General features: G+C 38.6%; 1 protein-coding gene across 7 annotated transcripts; it reads left to right on the top strand.

Annotated features, from left to right (window-relative positions):
- LOC144491716 (inositol hexakisphosphate kinase 2-like) lies at nucleotides 1-26,291 on the top strand. 7 transcript variants are annotated; one of them, XM_078209928.1, is made up of 8 exons: nucleotides 54-125; nucleotides 1,042-1,169; nucleotides 19,811-20,120; nucleotides 22,209-22,248; nucleotides 22,377-22,599; nucleotides 23,238-23,398; nucleotides 24,438-24,613; nucleotides 25,523-26,291. In XM_078209928.1, the coding sequence occupies exons 3-8, from the start codon at nucleotides 20,025-20,027 to the stop codon at nucleotides 26,012-26,014; spliced, it is 1,188 nt and encodes a 395-aa protein (XP_078066054.1). In that variant the 5' UTR covers nucleotides 54-125; nucleotides 1,042-1,169; nucleotides 19,811-20,024; the 3' UTR covers nucleotides 26,015-26,291. The 7 variants fall into 7 exon arrangements, with proteins under 7 accessions (XP_078066052.1, XP_078066054.1, XP_078066051.1 ...); XM_078209925.1 differs by lacking the exon at nucleotides 22,209-22,248; XM_078209930.1 differs by lacking the exon at nucleotides 1,042-1,169 and having other exon boundaries at nucleotides 69-125.
- The last annotated feature ends 201 nt before the right edge of the window (nucleotides 26,292-26,492 follow it).

The following is a 26,492-nucleotide window of genomic DNA, read 5'->3' on the forward strand; positions in this document are numbered from 1 at the left end:
GGCGGGGCCAGTGGAGCGGGACCCGCCCCCCCGGTCTGTTGTCCGCAGGAAGACGGCCGCCATTTTCTAACGTCAGGAGAACAAAGAAGAAGCGTCGAGAGGAAGAGAATAAAAGCCCCTAGCAGGTAAGCGGGCAGCCTTTATAAAAACACCGCAGCCACCCAGCAAACATACCCTAAAGACCCCGGGTAAATATAAACCTGTCCCAAATAACACGAGGAAACGAAAATTATTAATTAATGAATGGTTTCCTGCAGCATCTTTGACCGTGAGGCTCTTCTCTGGTTGCTTAGTGACTTGAGGCGAGAGCGCCTCCATCTCCCACCTCAATATTCTCTCTAATTAATTCCCCTGTTAAAATGAATCGACTGATTGGTGTTTTTGTTTGTGTGTTCGTTAAATTAATAATTAATTCGAGTCTAATTTCCTGCTGGTGTGACCATGCCATTGTTTTTTTTCCCCAATTTGCTCTTGAGGTTTTCCCCTAAGATCTTCCTTGTCTTTTCTTTAAATTAATTTTAAAAATCCTTTATTTTTGTTTTCCTATCTTTCCACCCTCCGAACGACTAGCTGAATGTGATCAGAATTAAGCAAATTCGATTTAAATAGACCCTTTTACATTTTTGTATTCATTGAAAATAAATGAGCCCAGATTTCATACATTCAGTGAATATATGATTTTGTCTATTAAGGCAATCAAGCTCTTGACAGTTGCACCTTTTTCTTGGAAAGCTATCCAACAGATGATTAAAATCTAGTCTCTTGCCAAATGTATATTTTGCTGTAGAACCAGGCTCTGAAATTCACCCAGTAGAATGAGAAAACAAGTGCTTGATTAAACCTTTATCATTATAATGGTATGTATTTAAATCTACAGCAATAAGTACAGGGTTTAGGATCTAATTCACTAATTTCCCTGTTATCTTAGGGTGTGATTAAATACAATTGGCCCAGCCAATTTGCAGAGTATTGCACCATTTATTTTTCAAAAATTTCAATTAATTGCTGCTTTGACTAATCGATAATGCAACTCTCTTGCAGGGCTCTTGTTTGTGACGGAAACTTCGTTACAGTAACTGGCCCCTATTATTCACCCAGTCTTGGGATTGCTCGCTGAGCCTATTTCATCGCCTGCTGCGCATGTGCTTGGTGTCCTGCCTGGGTCCACGGTCAGCAACCAAATTATTTTGTGCTGGTCCCTTTGAAGTGTTCTTAAATGCCCATTTTATCAATGATTAATGAAACACACCAGACCTTATCTTGTTTCTGCATTGTATGTGTTCGATTTGACCAGCCTCACTCAGTCTTGATCTCCTGATGATGTGTAAAAAAAATTAATGTAACCATTGCAGGTCCTTGTGCACAATCATCATGTGAAAAACACAGGTTATTAAATGACACAAATTGTGATCATAACCTGTAATTGTACGATCATCGCTGGGATTTCAGCAAAGTATCATGTCCTGAGTTTTCTGCCTGGGTGAGAATGTGAAAGTGTTTACTTTTGTTTCTCTTATCATTTACTCTGCTTTCATTGTTTCCCCATACACTTCATCAGATTTGAGAGAGTCTTTTCCCTGCCAATGAAACCAGTTTTACATAAAATCATAGAATTCCTACAGTGCAGAAGGAGGCCATTTGGCCTGCACTGAGAACAATCTCATCCAGGTGCTAACCCCATAACCCCACATATTTATCCTGCTAATCCCCCTGACACTAAGGGGCAATTTTGCATGGCCAATTAACCCAACATGCACATCTTTGGCGTGTGGGAGGAAACCCAAGCAGACGTGGAGAATGTCCAAACTCCACTCAGGCAGTAACCTGAGGCCGGAATCAAACCTGGGTTCCTGGCGCTGTGAGACTGTGCCACCTTATGTTCCTAAACTGCAGAGTGATTCTGGCTTTATCAAAAGTGTCTGCTCACCCCTTAGTCAAAAGGTTGCATGTTATAAGCCCTGCAGTACACATGAACAGAATAAATAGTTAAGAACCTAGTTAAGCTATCACATCATTTTCTGATACCAGAGTACCATTCCTGCTTCAAACACCAAAAGGGATCCAAGTTATTTGGTGTCTCATTCTGTTAGCGGGAGCCTTCTATATACAGATCAAACACCATCTCGAGGGCAATCAGCGATGTTCAACATGCCATGAAAGCAAGCACATCAGCAATTTTTAAAAATTTTAAAATATTTGGAGTGATTCATCAGCTCGAAAGATATAAAGATGCAAATATAGAAGCAAGTTTTTTTTAGGGTAAAGATCTGGCACTGATAAGAAAATAACTCCTAATGGTATATTAGGTCCCAGTATATTCTCCCAACCTAGTGACAATTATGGTTACTCCATCAAACAGTTGAGATTTGGGTGCATTTTCCAAAGAAAAATAGTACGAAAAGCTTTCATTACGTTTCCAGTATCATTATCTTGTGTAGGTATAGGTATTTTGTTTTTGAGTCCTACAGGCCTGATTTTTAGGTGGAAATCAGAAGCTCTGCATTGGTTAACGTGTTGGTCTAGTCCTTCGCGTCAAGCTAAGGAGGGGTGGCCCTCCTCTATGAAACCTAACATTGTAACCCTGCCTGAATATAGTAGCTATGGAACAGAAAGTGTATCTGACCTTTGTTGCAGTAGGTATGATCTTTCTGGTGTGGAATTACGCTGGCAGTAGCAGTGGGAGATTTGAGCCAGGTATCTTTTGCAGAGCAGGGAATTAAGGTAAGCTTAAAGTTGAAGGAGTATTTTGTAACCTCTATAACACATGATGCCCTGGCAAGTTCGGGAAGCTGAACAATATTCTGTTTTAATACATTTTAAAATAGAAACAAAACCTGCAGGAAAATGCCATTTATTTTTAGATGAACTTGCATACATGACATTGCAGAGTATTTCACATTTAATCTGTGTTGATGGTGTCAGATATTGGCGAGGACTTCCTCTTTTGATTCTAGCCTTGTCCGTGCCTTTGTTAGTCCCGGATTTCAGTGTTCTTCAAGCTGACCTCTCATTCTCCCTTGACTGTAAAATGTAGCTTCTCCAAAACTGCTACTCCTACACTGTCCTGCTTGCCTCTCATCCCGGCCCTTAAATGATCCACAGTGGCTCCTGACCATCCCAAAGCTTTGAATGCTGAAATTCTCACTCTCTGGTCCAAATGTCTGCTCCATCCTGTCTCTTTAACTTTCTCCTTCAAACCACAACATATTCCTGCTGCGCACCTAGCCCTTGCCCTTTGTGCAACCCTCTCCCTTCGTTTGCAGCCATATTTCCATCTGTCTAGGTGCTATCCTCTGGAATTATATAAACACCTTTTTCTCTCCTCCACTATTTCTTCCTTTAAACCAATCTATCAGCCTTTTGGCCATTCCGAGAATCTCCTCCTTTGGTTCAGTATCCATTTGTGTGTGATTAATCCTCTGCGACATCTTAAAGTAAAGCTTAAAGTTTATTTATTAGTCACAAGTAAGGCTTACATTAACACTGCAACGAAGTTACTGTGAAATTCCCCTCATCGCCACAGTCCAGTGCCTGTTCGGGTCAATGCAACCAACCAGCACATCTTTTGGACTGTGGGAGGAAACCGGAGCACCTGGAGGAAACCCACGCAGACACGGGGAGAACGTGCAGACTCCACACAGACAGTGACCCAAGCTGGGAATTGAACCCAGGTCTCCGGCGCTGTGAGGCAGCAGTGCTAACCACTCTGTCACCGTGCTGCCCGTCTTGGGTATTTTTGCTTAAATTAAAAGTGGTAACTAAATAAATTTGCTAGATTTCCTAGCCATATCTTTCAGGCTTCAAACTGCCTTCATTTTTTTTGGTAAAATGTTCAGGGTATTTTTGTTCAAAACAGACCTGTGAGCACAATGCAGTGACGGAAGAAGCAAGAGGAAGTGATGCTGATTTCATCAGTTCACATCAATTACAGTTGGCATCTGTGTCAAACTTAATGGTTACCTCATTTGGAAATTTTTGAATTCCCCCGTGTGGCTGTTTTAATCTTTAGCTGTACTTTAGACCATCTAATTTGTGTTAAAATAGCTTCCTGTATGTTCAAATTTATATTAAAATCTTGTGCTTTTTGAACAGTGGATCCCTGTAAATTGTAGCTGAATCTAAATTAAGAGCAATTAAGTTCAGAAAAAGAATGGTTAAATTTGTCTCTTCCTCCTCTCCCCAGTCTTCCCACCCCCATTAAAATGAGTAGATTAGCAATGTGCTGAACAATGAAACAACTTCAATGAGTAGATAACATAAGTAGGTCAGAATTGGGGAACTTTAAGTACACTTTCCCCATTTTTAAGTTAACAAATTCCACGTTAATTCTGTAAGCCAGAGTTCTGTTTACTTAAATATTTTATAGGTTGTTTGTAGCAGTATGTTTAGCAAACATACTTAAATCCAGTTTCAAGTAAAAGTTTCAGTTCCAAATTTATTCTCATAAAGTTTGAACCATGACTTGCATCCATCAAACTGAGATTCTTCATAAACAAGTCATCAAAACTATCAGAGCTAGCAGCATAAACTACCACAAATCTCATTTTACAGAAGGCTGCTGAAAGAATCCAAAAAACATCAGTCCTGCTCAGAACTCAGGCCTGAGAATGGGATTCCGATCAGCTGCAGTTTGTTCGGCGTGACTACATGCGCAAGCACTGTGCGAGCAGTTTTATGCCTCTGCACATTGGTAGTATTTAATTAATGTACTCAACATTCATGTAGTCAGATTTAATTACTTTGCCATTTCATTTATTTCAGGTATGTAACCTTCAGATTCAGACTGTCAAAGTCAAGATGTGTATAAGCTAACACTAAAATAAATTACTTAATATAAGTTTTCTTTGTAAAAAGCAAGGCAATTAGTCTGAACACTTAAGTGAAACGTCTTTGATTTCAGGCTGAGAGATTTTCCTAGCTCCAATACATTTACGTTTAACAATGGGTAAGCACATACTTGAGCCAAGTGCAATTTCACCCTGACCCATGAAAGGGAGTAGGGAAAGTGCAGCATTGATTTTAAGCATCTTAGGAACAGAGGTCGGCCATTCAGCCACTTGTTTGAGCCTGTTGCAAGTTTTGATGACTAAGTTGTTTGTGATGAAACTCGTAGCTTGATGGCTGTAAGTCATTTTTCAAATTTTATGTAATTTAATGGGGAAGTGAAACCTTTACTTGAAACTGGATTTAAGTATGTTTGCTGAATGTACTGTTTTGTAGAAGCTTGAGCAAATATGTATTTTAAATCTTTCATACCTGCTTCAGATCCTAGCTTTGGAAAACAAAGGTATTCAACAAGAGGGAGAGAACTAAACTTGCAGAAAAGGAAAGTGAAACTTGCATGTTTTAGTTGAAGTTTCAAATTTAGTAATGGATGGATTTTTGCTTGAACTGCTTGTTGTGCACTTGGTTGTGCTTGTACACTGCAGTAGAATTGATCCAGTAGGGTATTTTTAGTTAAATCTTTCGTGCTAATTTCATGAATGACAGAGTTGATCCTTTTTTTGGGCATGCCTTTGGTGACTTGGTTGAAAGTCTCACTGAAACCAGGCTACTCGGGTAGTTAAGTCTTATTTTCTATTACAATGATATTTGAAGTAAAACTAACAGCAATTTGTAGTGAAAGGTGATGCATATTATAATATGCAAAATTAAACCGCTCTTCAGAGAATTTCTGATTAGGCACCTAATTTTTAGGTGTGGATTCTTCCTCCTAGAAGACACTCCAAACAATTTAAATCTGTGACATGAATCCTCAATGACGATTATTTTGGTTGGTCGACTTAACCTTTTACAGGTACCGGACTCCATCTGGTTCGCTCGTGACTGAGCGATTTCTGGAGTGGGGATTTTCTGGATTTTGAATCCTAGGTTTGGGGGTGCGACAGTGGTGTTGGGTGAAATTGAATCTCTCACCATGGTTTCAAGAAATTTTGCAGTTTATCATCAGGATCCAACCAGGTATAGATGGTGTGTAGCAGTGTCTTCCGACGCTAAGCCTGAACCCAAAGAGCAGGGGGCTGGCGCGCTGTGACTCAGCCAACAGTGCCTGTTGGGGTTTTGTTGTTTCCAGGGTGGGACTCGGTTTTCAGACACTGATCTGATTGATACCTGTAGATTATTATGCATGCTTATAACCAACCAGACTTGTTCCCTGATCATGCTGAACCTAGTTTGTAAAATATCTTCCAAGATGCAGATTTTAAAATAGTGAGGTGTCTGCTTGTACCTTATTATACAGTTTTGCTTTCAATTGCCTCTAAGTTTGAGGCGCAAATTTGGATCATAACAGGAAGTAGCTGGTTTAACCAATTCTGCGTTTTGTTACATCGCAGTAATTGGCATCAAACCACTATTAAATTTCCAGTCATTATAAATACACTGCCATCGTCTCGAGGGCAATAAGGATGGCCAGAAATGCTGGCTTTACTTTTGATACTCATATCTCATTAATAACTTTTTAAGAAGTAACAACTAGCGAAAGTTTGAAGGGATAGAAAGAGGATGTTCCAGAATTGCACAGCCGTTGGCTCTGTTGGACTTTGTTATATTGAAGGGCCACTCACTTTGAAAACTAACAAGATTAATGCATGATTTATAAGTTGAACATGGCCCTAGACTGTAATGCACAAAGCTAAATTACTATCATTTTTACTATGGAGAACAATTAAAATGATTGGACAATTATGCACATTCATCAGATCATTTAGTGACTTACAAATGATATCAGCTCTTAATCCAACTACTGGATAAGACTGACCACTAGTAATTGCATCCTCTATTGTAAAGTCAAGAACATCAAAAATTCCACCTCTTTGTTTAGTGATGCAGAAGTGAAATTGTCAGAATTAGTCTTTCGTCACATCTAAAATGTAAACTAATTTTTTCAGCATGAAAGAAATGAAGCTTCTTGATTTCCTCAAATTCAGTTTAGTTTATAAATACAATGATTTTTGAGTAGCTACAGTTATTATGCACAAAAGTCCGATGGAAATGGGGGAGAAGGCAGGAAATATACACTTGAATGCGTGGGCACTTTAAGAGAATGTTCTTTGCATTGTAAATAGAATTTAACCTTTAAATGTCAAGAATTGGTGTTCAGATATTCAAGGTATTATGAGTACTGTTGAATTTAGTAGTTGCAAAGTTCTATGCTTTGGCATTGGATGCTGTACTGATTTCATACTTAAATAAAGACTTGCATTTATATAGCACTTTTCACAACCACCAGATGTCTCTTACTGCTGATGATTAATTTTGAAGTGTAATCAATGTAAGAAAAACAACAGCCAATCTAGATTAGCATGGAAACTTCTGATATTCGGCTTGATCTGTCATGACAACTGTCAAAACTTTTGTATGTTTCCAGTGTAAATTTTCAGTTCATTTTTAAAGTTCTAGCACTTCATTTTGTTTTAATGCATAGTCAAGATACCATTTATACAATATATTTTGTTCAGTGTTATGCTGTAATGAATGATGGTTTTGTTTTTTTAGACTTTTTATAAGTCTGTACCTCCTGCCCGTGTGTGTGTGTTAGAATAATTCTTCATTTAGCAGAGCCAATTTACTGTCAGTTCTTTCAGATTGTTACATTTGGTACACAATGCTGTGACAAACCTGGATTCACTCTATGCATCTGTCTTGCAAATAAAAGAATCAGTTCAGAATCCTAATAATTTTGTAGGATTATTATGAATCCCACATGCCTAAGAGGCTTCCATATTTCTGGACTGCAATCACTTATTCAGCTTAATGGTTCTCCTTTACAGAGTTGTTATTTAGACTGCATGAAATAAATCTGATGTTATCGGAAAAAAAGTAAAATCATAACAGTATCTTTGACCGGAATTTCATGTCAGATTTGCACGTCCTTTCAAAGGGTTGAGGCAATTTTAAAATGTTTTGCAGTTGATATGTATTGTAACTGTCATTTTATAGTCCCATTTAGTTGCATATGCCATTTTAATAAGTGTTATTGTGTTTAAGTCTCCTTTTCATTATCTTATTATTAGTCTCTTGGCTGAGATGGGCAGTGTTGTACTGAATGTTAAGATGGAATGTAAATCGTAGAACCGAGTTAACCTCTTGTACTAATGTCCAGCTTTGAGAAATGAAAGTAAGTTAAATCTCAGTGGCTGCCTTTGCCATGATTCAGCTTCATTAATATAATTTGGGTCATCTAATCCCCTGTAGCCTCTTATAAAATGCACAATATCTATCTTAGTTCATCCTGGAGCTATTTATCAGGTCACTGGAATGCTACTGTAATGTACGCACCTCATACACAAAATCAGACAAGGTCTTGTTCCAACATCTTACAAAATAATGGGAACTTAGTGTTCAGTTAGGTTGCTGATTGCTATTTTTAATTTCATAGGAGGAAATGTAATAAGTTCAGTCTGTTATGTGAAGCCAGTTGGTTTTGGGCTATAAATGAACATGCTTTTTGTCTTGTTTACGGTTATGCATCTTGCTTGGTGAGCCTTAGAATCAGTTAGTTCTCAGTAAATGTCAAGCATAAATGATATAGGTGCTTTAGTAAATTCTATGCAAGTCCTGCCACAGGTAGAATTTTGTATACTGCCCCTTTATAGGAGAGGATTTCGGCAAGAGAGATGTTGTTTTGACTGACATCCAGAGCAGATGACAGCAATTCCTTTAATCGTGCAGGTTGACTGCATTGAGATGGGGAATATTTTCAGCTTTGCAGTTACGAAAGGTTTGGAGGAATAACTTCTACATTTTGCACTTACAGTATTAATACAAGCAAAATTTTGTTTGTGCTTGAATGCAAACGTGATAGTTTATTTCACTTGGAAACTGAGAAATGCTCTGGATGATTAGTCCTGGAGATAATCTATCACTTTGCACAAGACTCCATTTATTGTGGGGTAGTATATTCAAAATTAAATAATGTACTCGATTGCAGGAAATCAATTGGAAGAGTAATTTTCACATTGTTGTTTGCAAAAAGCTTTATACATGCTATAAAGAATCATTTTAGAGAAAGGTATTTAAAGTAACTTTCGCTGTGGAAAAGCTGATTGTGGCATACAGCAGAGTTGGTCCCAGTTCTTAAAATGCCTTCTCTTTGCCACTTCTTGTCTTTGGCACTTCTAGTCTAGTAACTTTCTTTAAGTACTATATAGTGTAATATGTTCAGTTTTGTCATGCTAAATTCACCTTTTTGTTGCTAGATTATATGTTTATACTGTGGTGTTACCACCAAAATGATATAGCCTAGTTGTGGTTCAAGATTGTCCTTACTAAGCAGTAGTTATGCATAATTTGGCATGTACTGCTGGCTTCAGAAGCTTGTATTCTGTGGTATTTTACATAATGTTAACTATGGATGTTATAGTTCAAAATATCCCCTGCAGTATTTTCTGTTACTGGAATAAAATCTTTAAATCTTATATTGCAAAATAATGTTTCCAAAGATAGCAGTGTTGTTTAGTTTCTAGCTTAGAGTCAGAGAATCCCCACTGTGCCGAAAGAGGCCATTCAGCCCATCGGGTCTGCCCCGACCACAATCCCACCCAGGCCCTATTTTCGTAACCTCGCATATTTACACTGCTAATCCCCCCCCGACACGAGGATCAATTTACTGTGGCCAATCAACTTTGGATTGTGGGAGGAAGCCGGAGCACCCGGAGGAAACCCATGCAGATATGAGGAGAACGTGCAAACTCCACACAGTGACCCGAGGCTGGAATTGAACCCGGCTCCCTGGCGATGTGAGGCAGCAGTGCTAGCCACCGTGCCGCCCTCAAAACTGTGTATCGCAATAGATTGTTGATGTGTTTATAATTCAAGTTATTTTTCACTTAGGAGCTGAGATCCAAACTGGGAAAACACTCTAATGAAATTTGATACTTTGTCATAACCCAATTTTTTTAACCTTATTTGAGCTTGAAAGTGGTGGGGCAGGATTCTCAGGCCGTTGACACCAGAGGGATCCTCTGGTCCCGCTGCAATGGACGGAGGTTTGGCTGAGCATCAAATTCTCTGGCCCGTGATCTTTTAATCCTATGGTGTAAATCTTATGAGGTGATGTCATTACGTTATATTAATTATACAATCAGATTATGACCCAACTACTTGCTTTCCATTCATAGACCTGTATGCATATTCTGGTCGGCTTTCAACTGCATTTTGCAGCAGTTTGTAGAATTATTTATGTAGGTGCTTATTTACAATTTTTTTCCAAAACTGTAGATAGTATGTTCTTATTTATATCTAATTTGTAGAATTAAAATCCTGAGATGTTGCCTAAATCCAGATTTGGATGTGTTTGGTTTCTTGCGTTGATGTTTTGTTTAATTTAGCTTTTATTTGTTTTGTGTGTCAGTGCACATTGGATTCATTCATTTGCCTGTCCTTAACTGATGCTTCTGTGAACAGACTTCTTCATTCTATTTTGTAATAATAATGATTTTTAACTTGATAGAAATGACAATATAGAACCCATGCATGTTACTATTTATGCCCCACAGCAGTAATTCTAGATCCATGTATCTGATGCTCTGTTCCTTATCCCTTCCTTGTAACCTATTAAAATGTCAACATGGTCTCTGCTCCAGTCATTGAATATGTTACATAGTGCCTCAACCCTTTAAAAAAAGCTGCTTGGCTTGCTAGCATAAATCTTGCATTTAGTTTATTTGTGTCCACTGAAAACCAAAGTGGGGCTTTCATAAATGGGATTGAAACCATTTGTGGCAGTTGCAATGACAGAATATATTGGTCCAATGTGATGATCAGCTTTCAAAAAAATCTAAACTTTCTACACCAGTGACCTAATTATGGAGCTTTGATCAGTAAGATCGGCTTAACCCGAGAGAATGTTTTCTTTCTCAGAACTGTTCAAGCTGTTTCAGTGGGAATAAATAATACAATATCTACAGTTACATAAGTGTCCATCAGCATAATGTTGGTGCTTGCAGCTTTTGCCAGCTGCATTTGTTTATAACTCCTACAGGAGTAGAAAATCATCTTCTATATTTTAGAAGCATGTGTCCATTTCTTTTTTTAAAGAAGATTTAATAATTAAATAAAGCAAACCCATTAATTTCCAGTTAGTCTTGGGAAGGATTCATTTATAAGGTTACAATTGCGCTCTCTCATCTTGGGTAAATTGTCTACTTAGTTGCTGATGTGTGAATTGTTTTTGTCTCTTATTAAGTTTACAGTTGCAGAATACCCTCAACTATTGGCACATGTTCTAATTTTGTGCAGCCTGACATCCAATGCAGCCAAGGTTAAGACAGGAAACTGAATCTGCATGCTTCGGTTTCTGCACATAGGTAATGGATGTATTGCGAGCTAATGGAGCGGTTAAGTGTTGGATTCCACCACTTTCAAAGCTCAAGTTCATTGTTACCCTGGAATTCAAGCTTTTTGGCTTTTGTTAAGATTTGATTTCTAGCATTTATTGTTAAGTGTGTGCCTGAGAATCTAGTTGATTTAGGCTGGGTGAATTGGAACAACTTGGAATTGCATTTTTAGTAAATGATTCTCTCTTGTGCTGAAGTAAATATTTCAGTGGATAGGGAACAATATGAGGCATTTCTATTTCAGGAGGTCTCAACTATAAAAATAAGATGGAAAAGCTGCTTTGTTTAAAGCGTCTATTTCTCAGGTAACTTGCTGCTGTTTTTTGCAAATTCAGTAATTTGAGGCTGAAGTGACTTGCTGATGCATTAATTTCTGTAGTCATTGTTCTCACTTTGGAAAATAAATCTTTGCGAGGGTTATTTAACAGCCAACACAGGTCTATAAAGCAATTCCTATGATAGAGTGAATGAGTAATACAATTCCATCCCCTTCAACTGCAATAAAACAGTCTTCACTTACTATAGCAAGTGGACATTAGACTAATTGGAGAAATAACTTTCAAACTCTCTTGTCAGTAATGACTAAGAAGGCTCACATTGAAACTTGTTGAGTGATACTCATCATGTTCTCATGTTTCTACTCTGAAAAACCAATTACATCCCCTTTCTGACTGTTTGGTTTGGTGTTTCTAATAATATCAGATGTTTGAAGTGGGGAGGGAAGGAATTTTGGCTGCTGTGAAAGTTTCTGATTTGCAGGTGCTCTTGCGAGGGTATTTTAAAGTTTATTTTCAATTTGCAGCAGTGTAGAAAGGCTACTGGAATGGTAATTCTGTCGAGGGATGTAGTCCAAAGCAGAGAGCAGAGCTCAAGTAATTAGTGTGAAGGAGGAAAATGGATGGAATTTTCTCCTGGGCCCCTCCCTAATGCTGAAGAAATTCTTAAAACAATTGCTTCACTGCTACTAGTACAACATGAGGACCTCAACTTGCCACCCTATGTAAAATTTAATGCTACATATCCCTTGCTCAAGTTAATACCACTAGTATTCCTGCAGAATAATCAAGCATTTACCAATATAGTTAATGTACAATACCAGTTGATTATAATGCAATACAGTTGAGTTTTTTTCTGATTAGCTGAGCTTCTACTTTAGCATTCTAGATTGCAATATTTTTGCTTCACAATTCTTACGTCTCAAGAAATTAGAATTTCTGCTGACATTTTATTATAACATGAAAACAAAGATGGGAAAAACTATAGGTTTGTGGGCAGCATGGTGGCACGGAGATTAGCACTGCTGCCTCACAGCGCCAGGGACCTGGGTCGATTCCCGGCTTGGATCACTGTGTGGCGTTTGCATGCACTCCCGTGCGCTTCCTCCGGGTGCTCCTGTTTCCTTGCACAGTCCAAAGTTGTGCAGTTTAGGTGGATTAGCCATAGTAAATGCATGGGGTTATGGGGCGAGGGTGGGTGTGGGCCTTAGTAAAGATGCTCTTTCAGAGAGTCAATGCAGACTTGCTAGGCCGAATGGGTTCTATGGTTAGCATCTGAAAGGGGAATTTATTTTGCTATTGCTGTCATTGTATACTGATGAAGCTGGATTTTCCTCCCTTAATTAGATGATGAATTATACTTGGATTATTTATCAGTTAATTGAATTTTAATTTTATTAAAAACATGACCGGGGGTGTTAAAACAGCCCTGTATTACAATTAAATATTTAGGATGGACATTATAAATTTTGAGTCATAAATCACAGCTGTAAAAATTGTGGAAGTGTTACAGGTTATCAGACTGTACATGAGACAGCTATTTTAACCAGTGGCAAGTGATGGAAAGCATGTTTTCATGGCTAAGCAAAAATATTCTTGTTATGCGCAACTGTACATGATGGTAAATAATTTTGGAGAAAGGGCAAGGTATTGCCAGCAGTATATAAGAGTTTGTGGAATACTCTATGTTCCTTTGCAAACATGTATAAGTTGTAACTTGTTTTAGGCATTCTCATTTCCATCAAACTTTTGTATTAAAGAAATGCTTTGGCTATTCAATTAGCATTATAAACCTAATCAGCTGGAAAAAGGGATTTACTGGAAAATTATGCATTACAAATGATATGCTGCACTCAACTTGCAAGTTGCATTGAATAACATTTTTGCATTAATCATTTGTAATCTAGTTCAAAGGGCACGATTGTGTATTCAATATTTGTTCAGTGACCTGTTTTAATGACTGGAAAAATATAATCCAAACAAGTCAGGGCTTGCTTTGCACAATTTCATTTTTTTCAACTATTTACTTCCAGCTTTGTGTTCAAATTTTCCCATTGACCAAATTTTCTCATATTTGAAAGTGGTATAATGATCTGCAGATTGATTGATTGTGTAGAGCAGTGTGGTTTATATATTAAAAAAAACTCATAGTTGTACCTCTATTGCACAGTGCAAGTTATGTTTACGCTTTTCTCTTAGCTGATTTGTCTGAGGTTTTAGTTTTAACTGTTAACATCCACCAGCACTCAACCAATTATTACACCACATGCAGAATATAAAAATAATATGCAATTCAGTATACCAATGGAAGGAACCTCTAGTCATTGCGTGGATAAAGCTGACAGATGGTGAACAGGTGATCAACATTACTCTCCGAGCTCCCAAAAGCTTGTTTACATTTCAAAGTTCCTCTTACTTGACAGTTAGTTCTATCAGTTGCTGGTCCACTTTTCAATGAGCAATCTTGTATCTTTTATTTTAAGGTATTGATGAATGCTATATCTAAAGAAATATAAAATCTGAGATTACCAAAAACTTTTTTGTTGATACGATTGGCTAGAAAATTCAAATCTCGGAAATTTTGTTAGAAGCTATCCCATAGTCTTTTAAATAAGAAATGGTTTGCAACATTGATTTGTTTCAAATACCTGAGCCCATTTTTAACCATTTAAGAAACCCATTATGTTAAATCTATTGTGGTTTTTTTCAAATAACAAGTTATAATTCCCAACCAACAATCGGGCTCTCTTCTCTCTCTTCCCCCTCCGCCCCCCCACAATCCTCTCCAATTTAGATTATGCATTATGTATGTTATTTTTTCCTTTTCTGATATTTGACAGCTATGTCTGATGCACGCGCCAAGACTTGACCTGATGCATAATCACTGAGTGAACTCAAAATATATAAAGTTAGCAGATAGCAACAAATATAAAAGCGAAATACTACAGATGCTGGAAATCGGAAATAGAAAGAAAGTACGGGGATATGCTTAGAAGAGGTCTTTTTCTAAAGTCGTATTTGGCTCAGCATTAGCCCTGCTAAATAGATTTGTGGCTAATGTTTAAGCTTTCATCGCAACCAAATTATTTTGTTTTCTCATGCATGTTAAAATTGGAATAATTATCAAATGAGGCTGTTCAAATAATTTCAAATTTACTCTGAAAAGGAGGAATGTGCAAAATTATGGGGATACGGCAAGGGTTGGGACTAGGTAGACTGCTCTTTCAGAGAGCTAGTGCAGACATGATGGGCTGAATGGCCTGCACTGAAAAGATTCTGTGATTCCGTACCTAAATATTCTCTCTCAAAATATTTTTAAAGTTATACTTGAGCCCATTCAAGGTTTTGATGTTAGTATATGATGCATCATTAAAATGTTGAGTCATTCCCTAATCTCACGCCATTAGCACAATGCATGACTTCAAAATTCTGTTTGCTGTTGGTCTGGAATTTTTGTGTGAGGTTTCCCGTTGTCATACTGGAGAGTTAATGAAAACATTGTCTGACACGTACTCATGATTTCCAGTGTGCGCTAATTTCATTTGAGTTAACATCTGTGCACATAAGGATGTGAGTACATTCAGTGTATCACTGATCAGAATCTCTGCCCTGGTAAGTGGGAAATATACAGAACACAGTTTCAGATTAAAACAATTGCAGGAATAGGATGGAGGGTGAAGCTGGTCTTGGGTATAAGGCATATTCAACACTAGTGTCAGAAAATGCTTCCATTGGCTGTTAATTAATCCTGACAACCAATAGAGGATCTGTGATGGGGAAATGATCATGGTCATTTCAGGGTTTTTTTTGTTGCCTTTTTAGTAAGCTATCACATTTGAACGTTAAAAGGACAATGCAATACTTTTGAGGTGGTTGTATTTGCCAGAACCCTGCGCACTTGTACCACAAGGTTTCAAACTTTAACTTAAACAGGATTTTAAGTATCATAATTTGTATAATTGTTAACCTTCAGAATGTTATGTTCCATCCTGAAGCCATGAACTGCAACTACATTTGGAATTTGCTTAAAGCAGTTCTAATGTTAGCTTTGACTTCTGGATACCTTGGCTGTGCGAGTAAAATTGAATTTTGTGCGGACTGTTTCATGTACTCGCTGCCATCCAAACAACATGCCATAATTCCTTGTACAAATTAGAAACATAGAAAACTACAGCACAAAACAGGCCCTTCGGCCCCACAAGTTGTGCCAAACATATTCCTACCTTTTAGACCTACCTATAACCCTCCATCCTATTAAGTCCCATGTACTCATCCAGGAGTCTCTTAAAAGACCCTATTGAGTTTGCCTCCACCACCACTGACGGCAGCCGATTCCACTCGCCTACCACCCTCTGTGTGAAAAACTTCCCCCTAACATTTCCCCTGCACCTACACCCCAGCACCTTAAACCTGTGTCCTCTCGTAGCAGCCATTTCCACCCTGGGAAAAAGCCTCTGAGAGTCCACCCGATCTATGCCTCTCAACATCTTATATACCTCTATTAGGTCTCCTCTCATCCTACGTCTCTCCAAGGAGAAAAGACCGAGCTCCCTCAGCCTTTCCTCATAAGGCATGCCACTCAATCCAGGCAACATCCTTGTAAATCGCCTCTGCACCCTTTCAATCTTTTCCACATCCCTCCTGTAATGAGGCAACCAGAACTGAGCACAGTACTCCAAGTGGGGTCTGACGAGGGTCTTATATAGCTGCATCATTATCCCTGGACTCCTAAACTCAATCCCTCGATTGATAAAGGCCAGCACACCATACGCCTTCTTAACCACCTCCTCCACCTGCGGGGCCGATTTTAGAGTCCTATGGACCCAGACCCCAAGGTCCTTCTGATCCTCCACAGTACTAAGAGTCTTTCCCTTTATATTGTACTCCTTCATCCCATTTGACCTGCCAAAATGGACCACTACGCATTTATCTGGGTTGAAGTCCATCTGCCACTTCTCCGCCCAGTCTTGCATCCTATCTATGTCCCTCTGTAACTTCTGACATCCCTCCAGACTATCCACAACCCCACCAACCTTTGTGTCATCGGCAAACTTACCAACCCATCCCTCCACTTCCTCATCCAGGTCATTTATGAAAATGACAAACAGCAAGGGTCCCAGAACAGATCCCTGGGGCACACCACTGGTGACCGACCTCCATTTAGAAAAAGACCCATCTATACACACTCTCTGCCTCCTTTGGGCAAGCCAGTTCTGGATCCACAGGGCAGCAGCCCCTTGGATCCCATGCCCTCTCACTTTTTCTAGAAGCCTTGCATGGGGGACCTTATCGAATGCCTTGCTAAAATCCATATAAACCACATCTACCGCTTTCCCTTCGTCAATGTGTTTAGTCACATTTTCAAAGAACTCCACCGGGCTCGTAAAGCACGATCTGCCTTTGACAAAGCCATGCTGAGTATTCTTGAGCATACTAAACCTCTCCAAATGCTCATAAATCTTGTCCCTCAGGATCTTCTCCATCAGCTTACCAACTACTGAGGTTAGACTCACCGGTCGGTAATTTCCTGGGCTATCCCTATTCCCCTTGAAAATAGGAACCACATCCGCAATCCTCCGGCACCTCTCCCGTCTCCATCGACGACGCAAAGATCATCGCCAGAGGCTCTGCAATCTCTTCTCTCGTCTCCCACAGTAACCTGGGGTACATCCCATCCGGACCCGGCGACTTATCTATCTTGATGCCATTCAAAGATTCCAGCACAACCTCTTTGTATGTTTAATTTTTTAAAGAGAATATATCATGCACTTTTTCATATTCTGTTAAACTCATTAAGCTGCATCTGACTCTATCCCAGTCAATGGCTCTTCTTCCAATTGTAGCAGCGTGCTAGTGAGGAGTAGAAATGAGCACCCTCTGCTTTAAGAGGCAGGGTTTGAAGGGCAGAAGCAACCAGGTAGGTTGCTTAGACCCATTGCGCATGAAGGGATATGTACTAGAGGGCAACCAGTGTTCATTAAACTGTCATCAAGTTGCAATAACTTTTTAGAAGGTTCAAAGTCACTGACAAACTAAACCATGGTCGTCGATTTGTAAAAAAACAACATATTTGTCACCATCATGCAATACTTGTGGGAAAACTGGGTGTACTTTATTGATAGAGCCATAGCAATGTATAAATCCTTGAGAGAAAATATTCTTGCTGATGAATTGCTTATTATAATGGAATTTGTCACTGATAGATTGGGATTAGTAAGAAAACCTGGAGATAACATGTTAAAGTAAATAATAGATTATTTGACAACATAGGGTAGGGAAGAACCTAAATGGCCAAAGTTGGGTGGGCATAGATCTGTGCCTGCTGGTATCCAGGCATACAACACCAAAACCATCTGATATTTTAGTCAGAAATCTTCAATAAAATTGCTGGGTCATGAAGAGACCACCAAATCTCTGTTGGAATAAGTTGAAAGAGGTCCAGCCTCCCAAGAATGTAAACTTGTGAAATGTTTCTAACATTGTGCAAATGTTTTGAAACAAAAAATCAGTAATATGTTGCATTCTTGCAACCCTCAGTAAACACATCTGACCAATTGCTTTATGTGTATTCTTCAGCAGCAAAGGGACCATTGTGTTCGATCTGCCATTTGGTCATCCTTGTACCCATTAATCTTGTTCAAATTGTAGTTCAGGAGGAAATGTATGTGGTTGTGTTAGTTTCATCATTGAGGCATGGGTGTAATTGGACTTGTTTTCTTGCTGCGAGGGCGTGTTTTTAGACAGCAGGAGCTGTGGCCTTCAACCTTCATTGCAATTAGTATTCAGCAGTGAGATTCATTAGCTCGTGACTCAACAGATGGCGCCACTTGTTTGTGCCTGTAATTCTATTTACAAAATCCTTTGTCTTGGACTTGCACTGAATCTGAATTCTACGAAAGTTTATTGTATTTTATGCTTTACTGTTAAGTGAAGCGATTGTTCTTTCCCCTTTGTTTCCCCCAACACCCTTCCCTCCCACAAAAAAAATCTGTTGCTGAAAGTAAATAATTTTAAGAGCAAACATATTGGAGGCAGATGTAAACCCAATGGTTGATTTTTTTTGATTGTCAAGCCCATACTGCTTAACCTGAGATTTTATGCTTTTCCTACCCTGAGGAGGATTATCTCTTAACCTCTGAAACGCTTAGAAATAGCTGATTTTTGTGTTTAAACATTTGCTACAGTAATTTTACTTGTAGTAAATGAGGATGAGTGGATTGCTGGCTGTTGTTTTGAAGTTGCATCATTTGTTCTGCAAAACTGATGACGCTGTTCATGTCTCCTGACTGGTACAGCCAGTTAGTAGTCATTAAAAACTTAAATCTGATGGCTGAAAATATGTCTCAATAATTGTATAATCAAAAATGGTTGAAAGGTGACAACAGGCATTTTCAGTTCACCATTTATTTCCCTTTGCCTTTATTCTGTGAAATGTCAAAGTTACTGACATCCTACTTATTATAAAGTCTTTTGTAATCATCCAGCAAAAATTGCTATCTATGCACAGAAACACCACGCTTCCAGCTAGTAAAGCAAGAGTTTAATTCAGTTTTGAGTAACCTTTAGGACCATGTTTGTCAGTCTCATCTGGAAGACCCCTGCACAAAATTAACTTCCAAATAGTTCCTCTGACTTATTGAAGTGTTTCTATGTGCTTGATGGTTTCTCCTTAACTTCTATATTTAAGAAGATATCAGTGCATTAGAAATCTTTTCATTTAACTATTTAATCTGTTAACCAAACTTGATAAAAGACTGAGGCAATTGCCTTTTTAACGATAGCTTCAATTTGAGTGCATTGTTCAAGTGCTTTTATGCTGCACTTTGATCCTTTTGCGATAAGGGAAATGCTATGAAATGGATAGAAACCAGCTGAGGGCAGCATTGTTCTGCAGCTTTCCCCAGTCCAGCTCATTCTCTGTTTGGCTCACTGCCATTGCCTTCCCACTGCAAGTTAGTGGCTGTCAATTGGTCACACTTTGTGACGTAGGAGGAATATAATTGGATCAGTTATTTTTGTGTGTGTGACCTCACAGTTCAGTATTTCATTGCTCTTCCCAGTGTTTCAGCTTAGTTGCGTCTCAGCTCAACTAATGAAATTGTTTACTGGAATGTTTGTCTGACACCCAAGAGGACTTTATCTATCGGCTATATGGTTGAAAGAACCTAAACCCTGGGAATTTCATTGTTGTTACAGGATCCTGGCAGTATTATTGACCACCTGAGGAAAAAGACACTCCAACTGGGTTACAGCCTCTGTCTTCATAGAGCCTGCTGTACTTGTTTTGTCTAATGTGCTTTAAGGATGAGCCCAGCACTAGGAGCAATGGAAGTGGAGAACTATGCAAAGGGAGTCCTCCTAGAACCATTTGTTCACCAGGTTGGAGGACATTCGTGTGTCCTCCGTTTTAATGACAAGACCATTTGTAAACCCCTCATTCAACGGGAACACCAGTTTTATGAAACACTGCCTGCAGAGATGTGCCAGTTTACACCACAGTATAAAGGTAAGTACAAAAACCCTCTTCTAGTCTGACAATGTATTCGTGTTCTGTGTTTTGTTTTCTTTCCTCCTTTGTTCATGTACAAAGTCTAATGGTGTTGGGTTATCTTGGGAGGGTGGGGAGAAGAATATTTGTCTCTTGTTTTTGTTTCAAATTTATCAGATGAAAGCCGTGTTCTGACAGGTGGTTGCCAACTAGATCGCAGTGTAGTTGCGTGACGCTTGAGTAGCCTGTAATCTGCTATGCTTTAGTGGGTCTGCTGATGGAGGTAAGTTCACCCAAGAAGGATGATAAAATGTTAAGTATTTGTAAAGTTTTTTTTTCAGGTTTTAATCTTGAACTGAAGTAGATTTTAAATAAATACAGTTTCTAAAGGCTTGCCAATGTGCAAAATTGTATGTTTTTATTAAATTGAAGTGTAAATGAAACCGCTGGAGCTTTTCTCTCTCTAACGATTTCAGTAGGCTTTAGCAGGCTTTTTAAAGTTGAGGTAAGAGCTGGAAAAGCAGCATTCAGAGCCTGCCGCCTTTCACCTAGAGGGAACGGGATCGACTTGGAACAACTAGCTCCACCAGGGTGTGAGTCAGCAGTTCTGTTGTAGGCTGTAGTTGGGAAAATTCCTAGTACAGTAAGTGACAACATCTGGACATTGCAATCTCACGTGCATTTTTTCTATTTATGAGGGGAAAAAAATAATGTGCACAAAATGTAGAGGAAATATGTTCACAGATTTAGTTGCTATCAGTATTTGAAGCAATAAAGTATTTTAAAATGAGGAGGTTAACTTCAGTACTGGGATATGGGCAACAGTTTTTATTCCTTAACAGTAATTTATGCCAATCATATAACATTCATTGGAATGCTTTAATGTGAAAGATTAAGTTGTATATTTTCAGAAAGATATAAGCTTTTAACCTTGTTGTAATGAATAATTTTTTTAGATAAGAGAATTTTGTAAAATTAAGTTTTAGACTAATTTAGGTAAACATGTATCGCATGTGGTTGTCAATTTAGAATTATTTTCAGGGATGTGTTGTCTTGTGCTTTGGGGGAGGTGGGGCTCACAGCTCCTCTTTGTCCCCTCATGTTTTTTTTCCAGGATAAAGCCCTAGGCCTTGTCCTAGCTTCCCTTAGTTAACCCTGCCTGTCTGAAGGACAACCTGGGTTCCGCCACCCCCTGGTTAGATCCATTCTTGATGTGTGCTCCATGGCCAGCTGCTCAGTGCACGAATCTGAACTGCGGGTTCCTTCATCCAGAATGCTCTGTCTGGCAGTCGTGCAGGATGACAAAAGACCCATTCAGGCTGCTGTTGGACTGTTCAAAAAAAAAGACGAAGTTAGGATTGAAGCAGCAGTCATCCAACAGCTGAACCAAATTCTTTGTAAACTCATTAAGCCAAACCAAAGACTGGCCTCAGATTTACTTACAGACCTCTTCAATGAACTTGCGAAACAACAAGCACAGGTCATTGACTGTGTGTTGGGGAAGGGGAAATGCACTACATCTACAGTAAATTGCAGAACAGTAAATGGAAATATGAATTGGTGTTTTTTTTTGCATAATTGGCAAAAAAATTGGAATGTAATACTTCTTGATTTAACCCTGTAATTGTTTGTATGTAGAGCTTATGGGGGATTATGTGCTGGCTTGTCTGTCTCATAATTGCAGTTTACCTGAGATTAACAAAGCTTTACAGGATTCTGTATTTCACTGTGTCAGAATGTTGCAGCAAGCTTTGTATTCACTATTCTGCATCAGCCTCTTTACCATTTGGCTTTATGAATTGAATTGCTATGCTCTGTTTCATAATTGGAAAACTATGGTGCATTGGCCTCCAAGATTTGGATGAAATGGTATTTTCCATGTTGCTCTATTGCATACATTTTCTCAATAAATTGCACAAAAAAAAACTTCAGTTCCAATAAACAACTTCTTCAAGTCTATTTGTCTCACTTGTTTTATTGACTCCTATTTTATTATACGCTGATGTATGTGCAGTGCATGGGGTGGGTTGTTTTGTATAAATTGGAAGTCTATTTTTTTTCCAGATTACAAAGGTGTCTTTGTCTAGTTTTTTTTTGATTTGTTAGGTTGAAAGCCGGCACAACTGCATAAAAACTGAAGGCTTGGGTAAGCAAAACAGGCTGTTTTTGTTGTCACTGTTACTCTGTATAATCAAGTGACTAAATTAGCTGTTAAGGGTTTTATGTCTGCTTTCTGCCTATCTGACAGCAATGCCTTTTCTGCTCTTCTTGTAGGAGTCGTTTCTGTAAGTTTTGAGGAAGATGAAGAAGGAAACCTCTGCTTAATTGCCTACCCATTATCAGGGGACCAAGCTGATTTGGAAAATGTAGATAACTCCGAATGTGAACCTAAAAATAAGCTAATAAAATGGAGTAATAAGAAACCTGTGTTATTAGAAAATGACAATTATGGAAAAGAGCGGGTCAGGCAAAACAGGAAAGAAGAAAAAATGAAAAGGTTGGTCTCAGAAGCGAAGCACTTGATTTTTTTCTTAATTCCGTAGAATTATAAAATTAAGTATTATTTAGCTAAACATGTTAACTATTGTGATAGGAATCTTTCACTCTGTGGGTGCCTATAATTGATTTGACTTATGCTCTTAGTATATTTGCACCACAATAGAATACCTTTTGTCTTTTCCACATATCTTAGTTTAAGGGTTAAATATATGGCCTATTGGCCTTCAATTTATGTTATTAGTTTTCTATTAAAGGATAAGTACTATCCGTTGTTGGAACTTCTAAATTATCCTGCTGTGCTTTGGCAGAAATTGCAATAGTAAGAAGCCATGTCCAAGTTCTTCCCCAGAATAACTTTTGGAGAATAGTGTTTAATGTGCTATTCACTCATTTATTCATCAAATCTGGCTTCTTCAACTTGCCACTTCATTACTGTAACAATTGCAATTTGACTTTAATAAAGAAATGTACACTCAAAATACATAGCTTTATATTTAATCAGCCGGGAGATGCAGATTTAGAAAGTCTGCTTTGTGTACAGATTAAACAGTGATGTTTTAAAAACTCCTGTCCTTTTGTATTCTCAGAACAGAGACTGAATTTAACAATTAAACTTTCTTGATTCTGTTTTTACAGCCATAAACTTGATGAGGAATTTGAATCTAAGAAGTCGGAGGTATTATATTATAGTATTGAGAAGAAATCGGGGAAGGTAAAGCATAACCCTTGGAGCATGAAGTGTCACCAGCAACAGCTGAAACGTATGAAGGATAATGCCAAGCACAGAAACCAATATAGTATCCTTTTCTTGGCTGTAACATATGACCAAAGCTCATATTTTCCCTGTCTCTCTCACTCGTCCCCTCCCCTATTTTAGTTCAAAGTGTGTATTCACAAACAATTTGTGGAAGTGTGCATTGACGTTTTATAAATTATTTGTACATGGTGAGTGAATGTTTCTTGAATTACTGTGCTGGGATCAGGGCAGATTGAAGTGATTTGCTTGATATAATTTCTTGGGGATAAAGTGGTTGTGGCAGAATAGTTGAAGTACAAATGATCATATCTTTTGGTTTTGTTGCCTTTCGTGATGGGTGTGGTCTGTCCTGTCTGAACCACCTAGAATGAAACCAGACTGACTGGTACGTATGTGCTTCCAGCTGGAGACTGAACATGATTTATTTTGATTGGCGTATGCCCAGTGATACTCCTTCGGCAGGTTGGCAGGCATTTGCACAGTCTCTGGAGAGGTTTGGAAGGGGAGTAAGCTGTACTCTAACCATAAATATTTCCTTTATCATTGAGATTAACGTTAGTGCAGACATAAACATGCATTTTCTGTTTTTGTTTCAGATTTCCATCTTAAATTATAATTTGCTTTTGTGTGCAGTGAAGGTTTATCAGGCTGATTCCTGGGATGGCAGGACTGTCATATGAGGAGAAACTAAGTCAATTAGGATTATGTTCATTGAAGATTAGAAGAGTGAGAGGGGATCTTATAGAAACTCAAAATTCTTAACAAGGTTAGACAGGGTAGATTCAGAAAGGATGTTACAGATGTTGGGGGAGTCCGGAACTCTGGGTCACAGTTTGAGGATAAGAGGTAAACCTTTTAGGCCAAAACGTTGTGTGATTTCAAGAAGAAATTAGATAGTTTTTGAGGCTAAAGGGATCAAGGCGGAGGAAGGCAGGATCAGGATATGAAATTTGATCAGCTATGATCAAAATGAATGGTGGAGCAAGCTCGGATGGCTTACTCCTGCTTCTATTTTCTGTGTTTCCCTATTAACTAACTTTATTCTGAATATCTGAGAGTTGCCTTAACGCTATTATCAGAATTTATTTTACTGGAGAATTTAACCTGCCGGTATGAAGTCCCATGCGTTCTAGACTTGAAAATGGGAACACGCCAGCATGGGGACGATGCATCTGAGGAAAAGAAGGCTAATCAAATCCGTAAATGTCAGCAAAGCACTTCAGCTGTTATTGGTGTTCGGGTCTGTGGGATGCAGGTGCGTATATTTACTACCATATTAAAAAGCATTTTACGTGGTAATGATGGTCGTTGTATTTTATTTTGTAGTGCGCAGGCTCCTTAATTTGCTTGTTACACTCCATGCTTGCATTAACTTAAAAGGGGCCAACTTGAATGTGCCCTGTGTGGGACCTTTGGGTTCCTGCATGGCCGCGCAACTTAACAGGAAAGAAGATTAGTGAATGGGAATGGAAAGGAGACTTTTACTTGGGTGTAGCAGGTTGAAAATTGAAAACTTAAGAAATTGAGACAGGACTAGCCCAAACAGCCCCTATTGAGCCTACTCTTTCGTGGCTGAACTTCCACCTCAACTCTACTTTCTTGTCCAATCCCCAGAGTAACTAGATTGCGCACGCAGCCTTTATGTAATGTTTTGGCTTTAATTACTTAAACCCGTAAGCAGTACATTCGTTGCTAAATTTAAAGATCTTGATAAAAATGGGGCTTTGCTGCATTCCACGTGGAATATGTTCAACATATCAAGATCAAAGGGTCTTTATATTCAGTGCTCACTTTGCCAATTTTATACAATTAAAGTACATTTCAGTAGTTCAGTTAAAAAAAGAATTGTAGAGGTGAGAGACTTTTATCAGGCTGGAAATGGATTCCTGCAGCACTACATTGAGCAAAAATGCATCGAGAAGTGATTTGGTAGGTGCGAGCCCTGAGATGGCTCTGTACGTATTTGAAGGGATAGACAATCATATCCAACCAGTTGTGCTATTTTTAAAACTGGGTTTTGGGGCTGGATTTTACGCTGTTCCTGGGGGTTGCTGGTGCTACATTATGACTTGAGAAGCTTGAAGCTTTTTCTTTCCAATAGAGACAAGTTCATAAAATGTTATAATGGGAAAACTATATTTTTAATAATATATTCTTTCTCTAGGTATATCAGCTGGATTCTGGCCAACTCATGTTCATGAACAAATACCATGGAAGGAAGCTTTCCGTACAAGGGTTTAAAGAAGCACTTTACCAGTTTTTAAATAATGGGAAGTACTTGCGCAGGGACCTGTTTGAACCTGTTCTTAAAAAACTGTCTGAACTCAAATCTGTTCTGGAGAAACAGGAGTCATATCGTTTTTACTCCAGTTCCCTGCTTATCATTTACGATGGCAAAGAGTCAACTATGGATTCCGATTCTGAATATTCTGAAGACCTTTCTGAAGAGTCGGCTGATGAGTCTGCAGGAGCCTATGCTTACTCAAACTCCAGCAGCAGCATGGTTGACGTCCGCGTGATTGACTTTGCTCACACAACTTGCAAGTATTTTGGGGAAGACAGTGTGGTCCATGAAGGGCAGGACACTGGCTATATCTTTGGACTTCAAAATTTAATAACTATTATTAAAGAAATAAGAGATAACAACAATGAATAAACTAGAAAAGCGTAACGCTGTTGTGAATGGATTTTATTTGTAGTCAGACTATCAACTGACCAGTCTCAAGGTCTTGATACTCGTGGACCCGGTGGTAGACACTCATCGGCAGGAGACGAACAGAATGGGCATTCCCTACAACGGTGCTGGAAAATGGCACTTACAGATATCTATTTATTTTCAATATTTCACAAACATTCCATATTATTTGAGATGTCAAATACCTCTGTATTCCTGTGCGTAACTGTTCATAAATAAAATCTTGTTTTGTGGTAAAGTGTTTCCTATGCTTTTGTTTTTATTTGATTTTTGTTTTAACTGATTTTTCAAAGTGGGTTCTGCTGCAATTGGATGCATTAAGACCTGGTTTTTATGCTTATAGCATTGATATGAGATGAACCCTGGTTTACTGACCGAACAACGAGAAGAAGGGTGTTCAGCCATTTACTTAGCTGAGAAGTATGATTATAAGCCGTTC

The sequence above is a fragment of the Mustelus asterias genome, chromosome 3, assembly GCF_964213995.1.
Source record: "Mustelus asterias chromosome 3, sMusAst1.hap1.1, whole genome shotgun sequence".
Classification (NCBI taxonomy): Eukaryota; Metazoa; Chordata; class Chondrichthyes; order Carcharhiniformes; family Triakidae; genus Mustelus; species Mustelus asterias.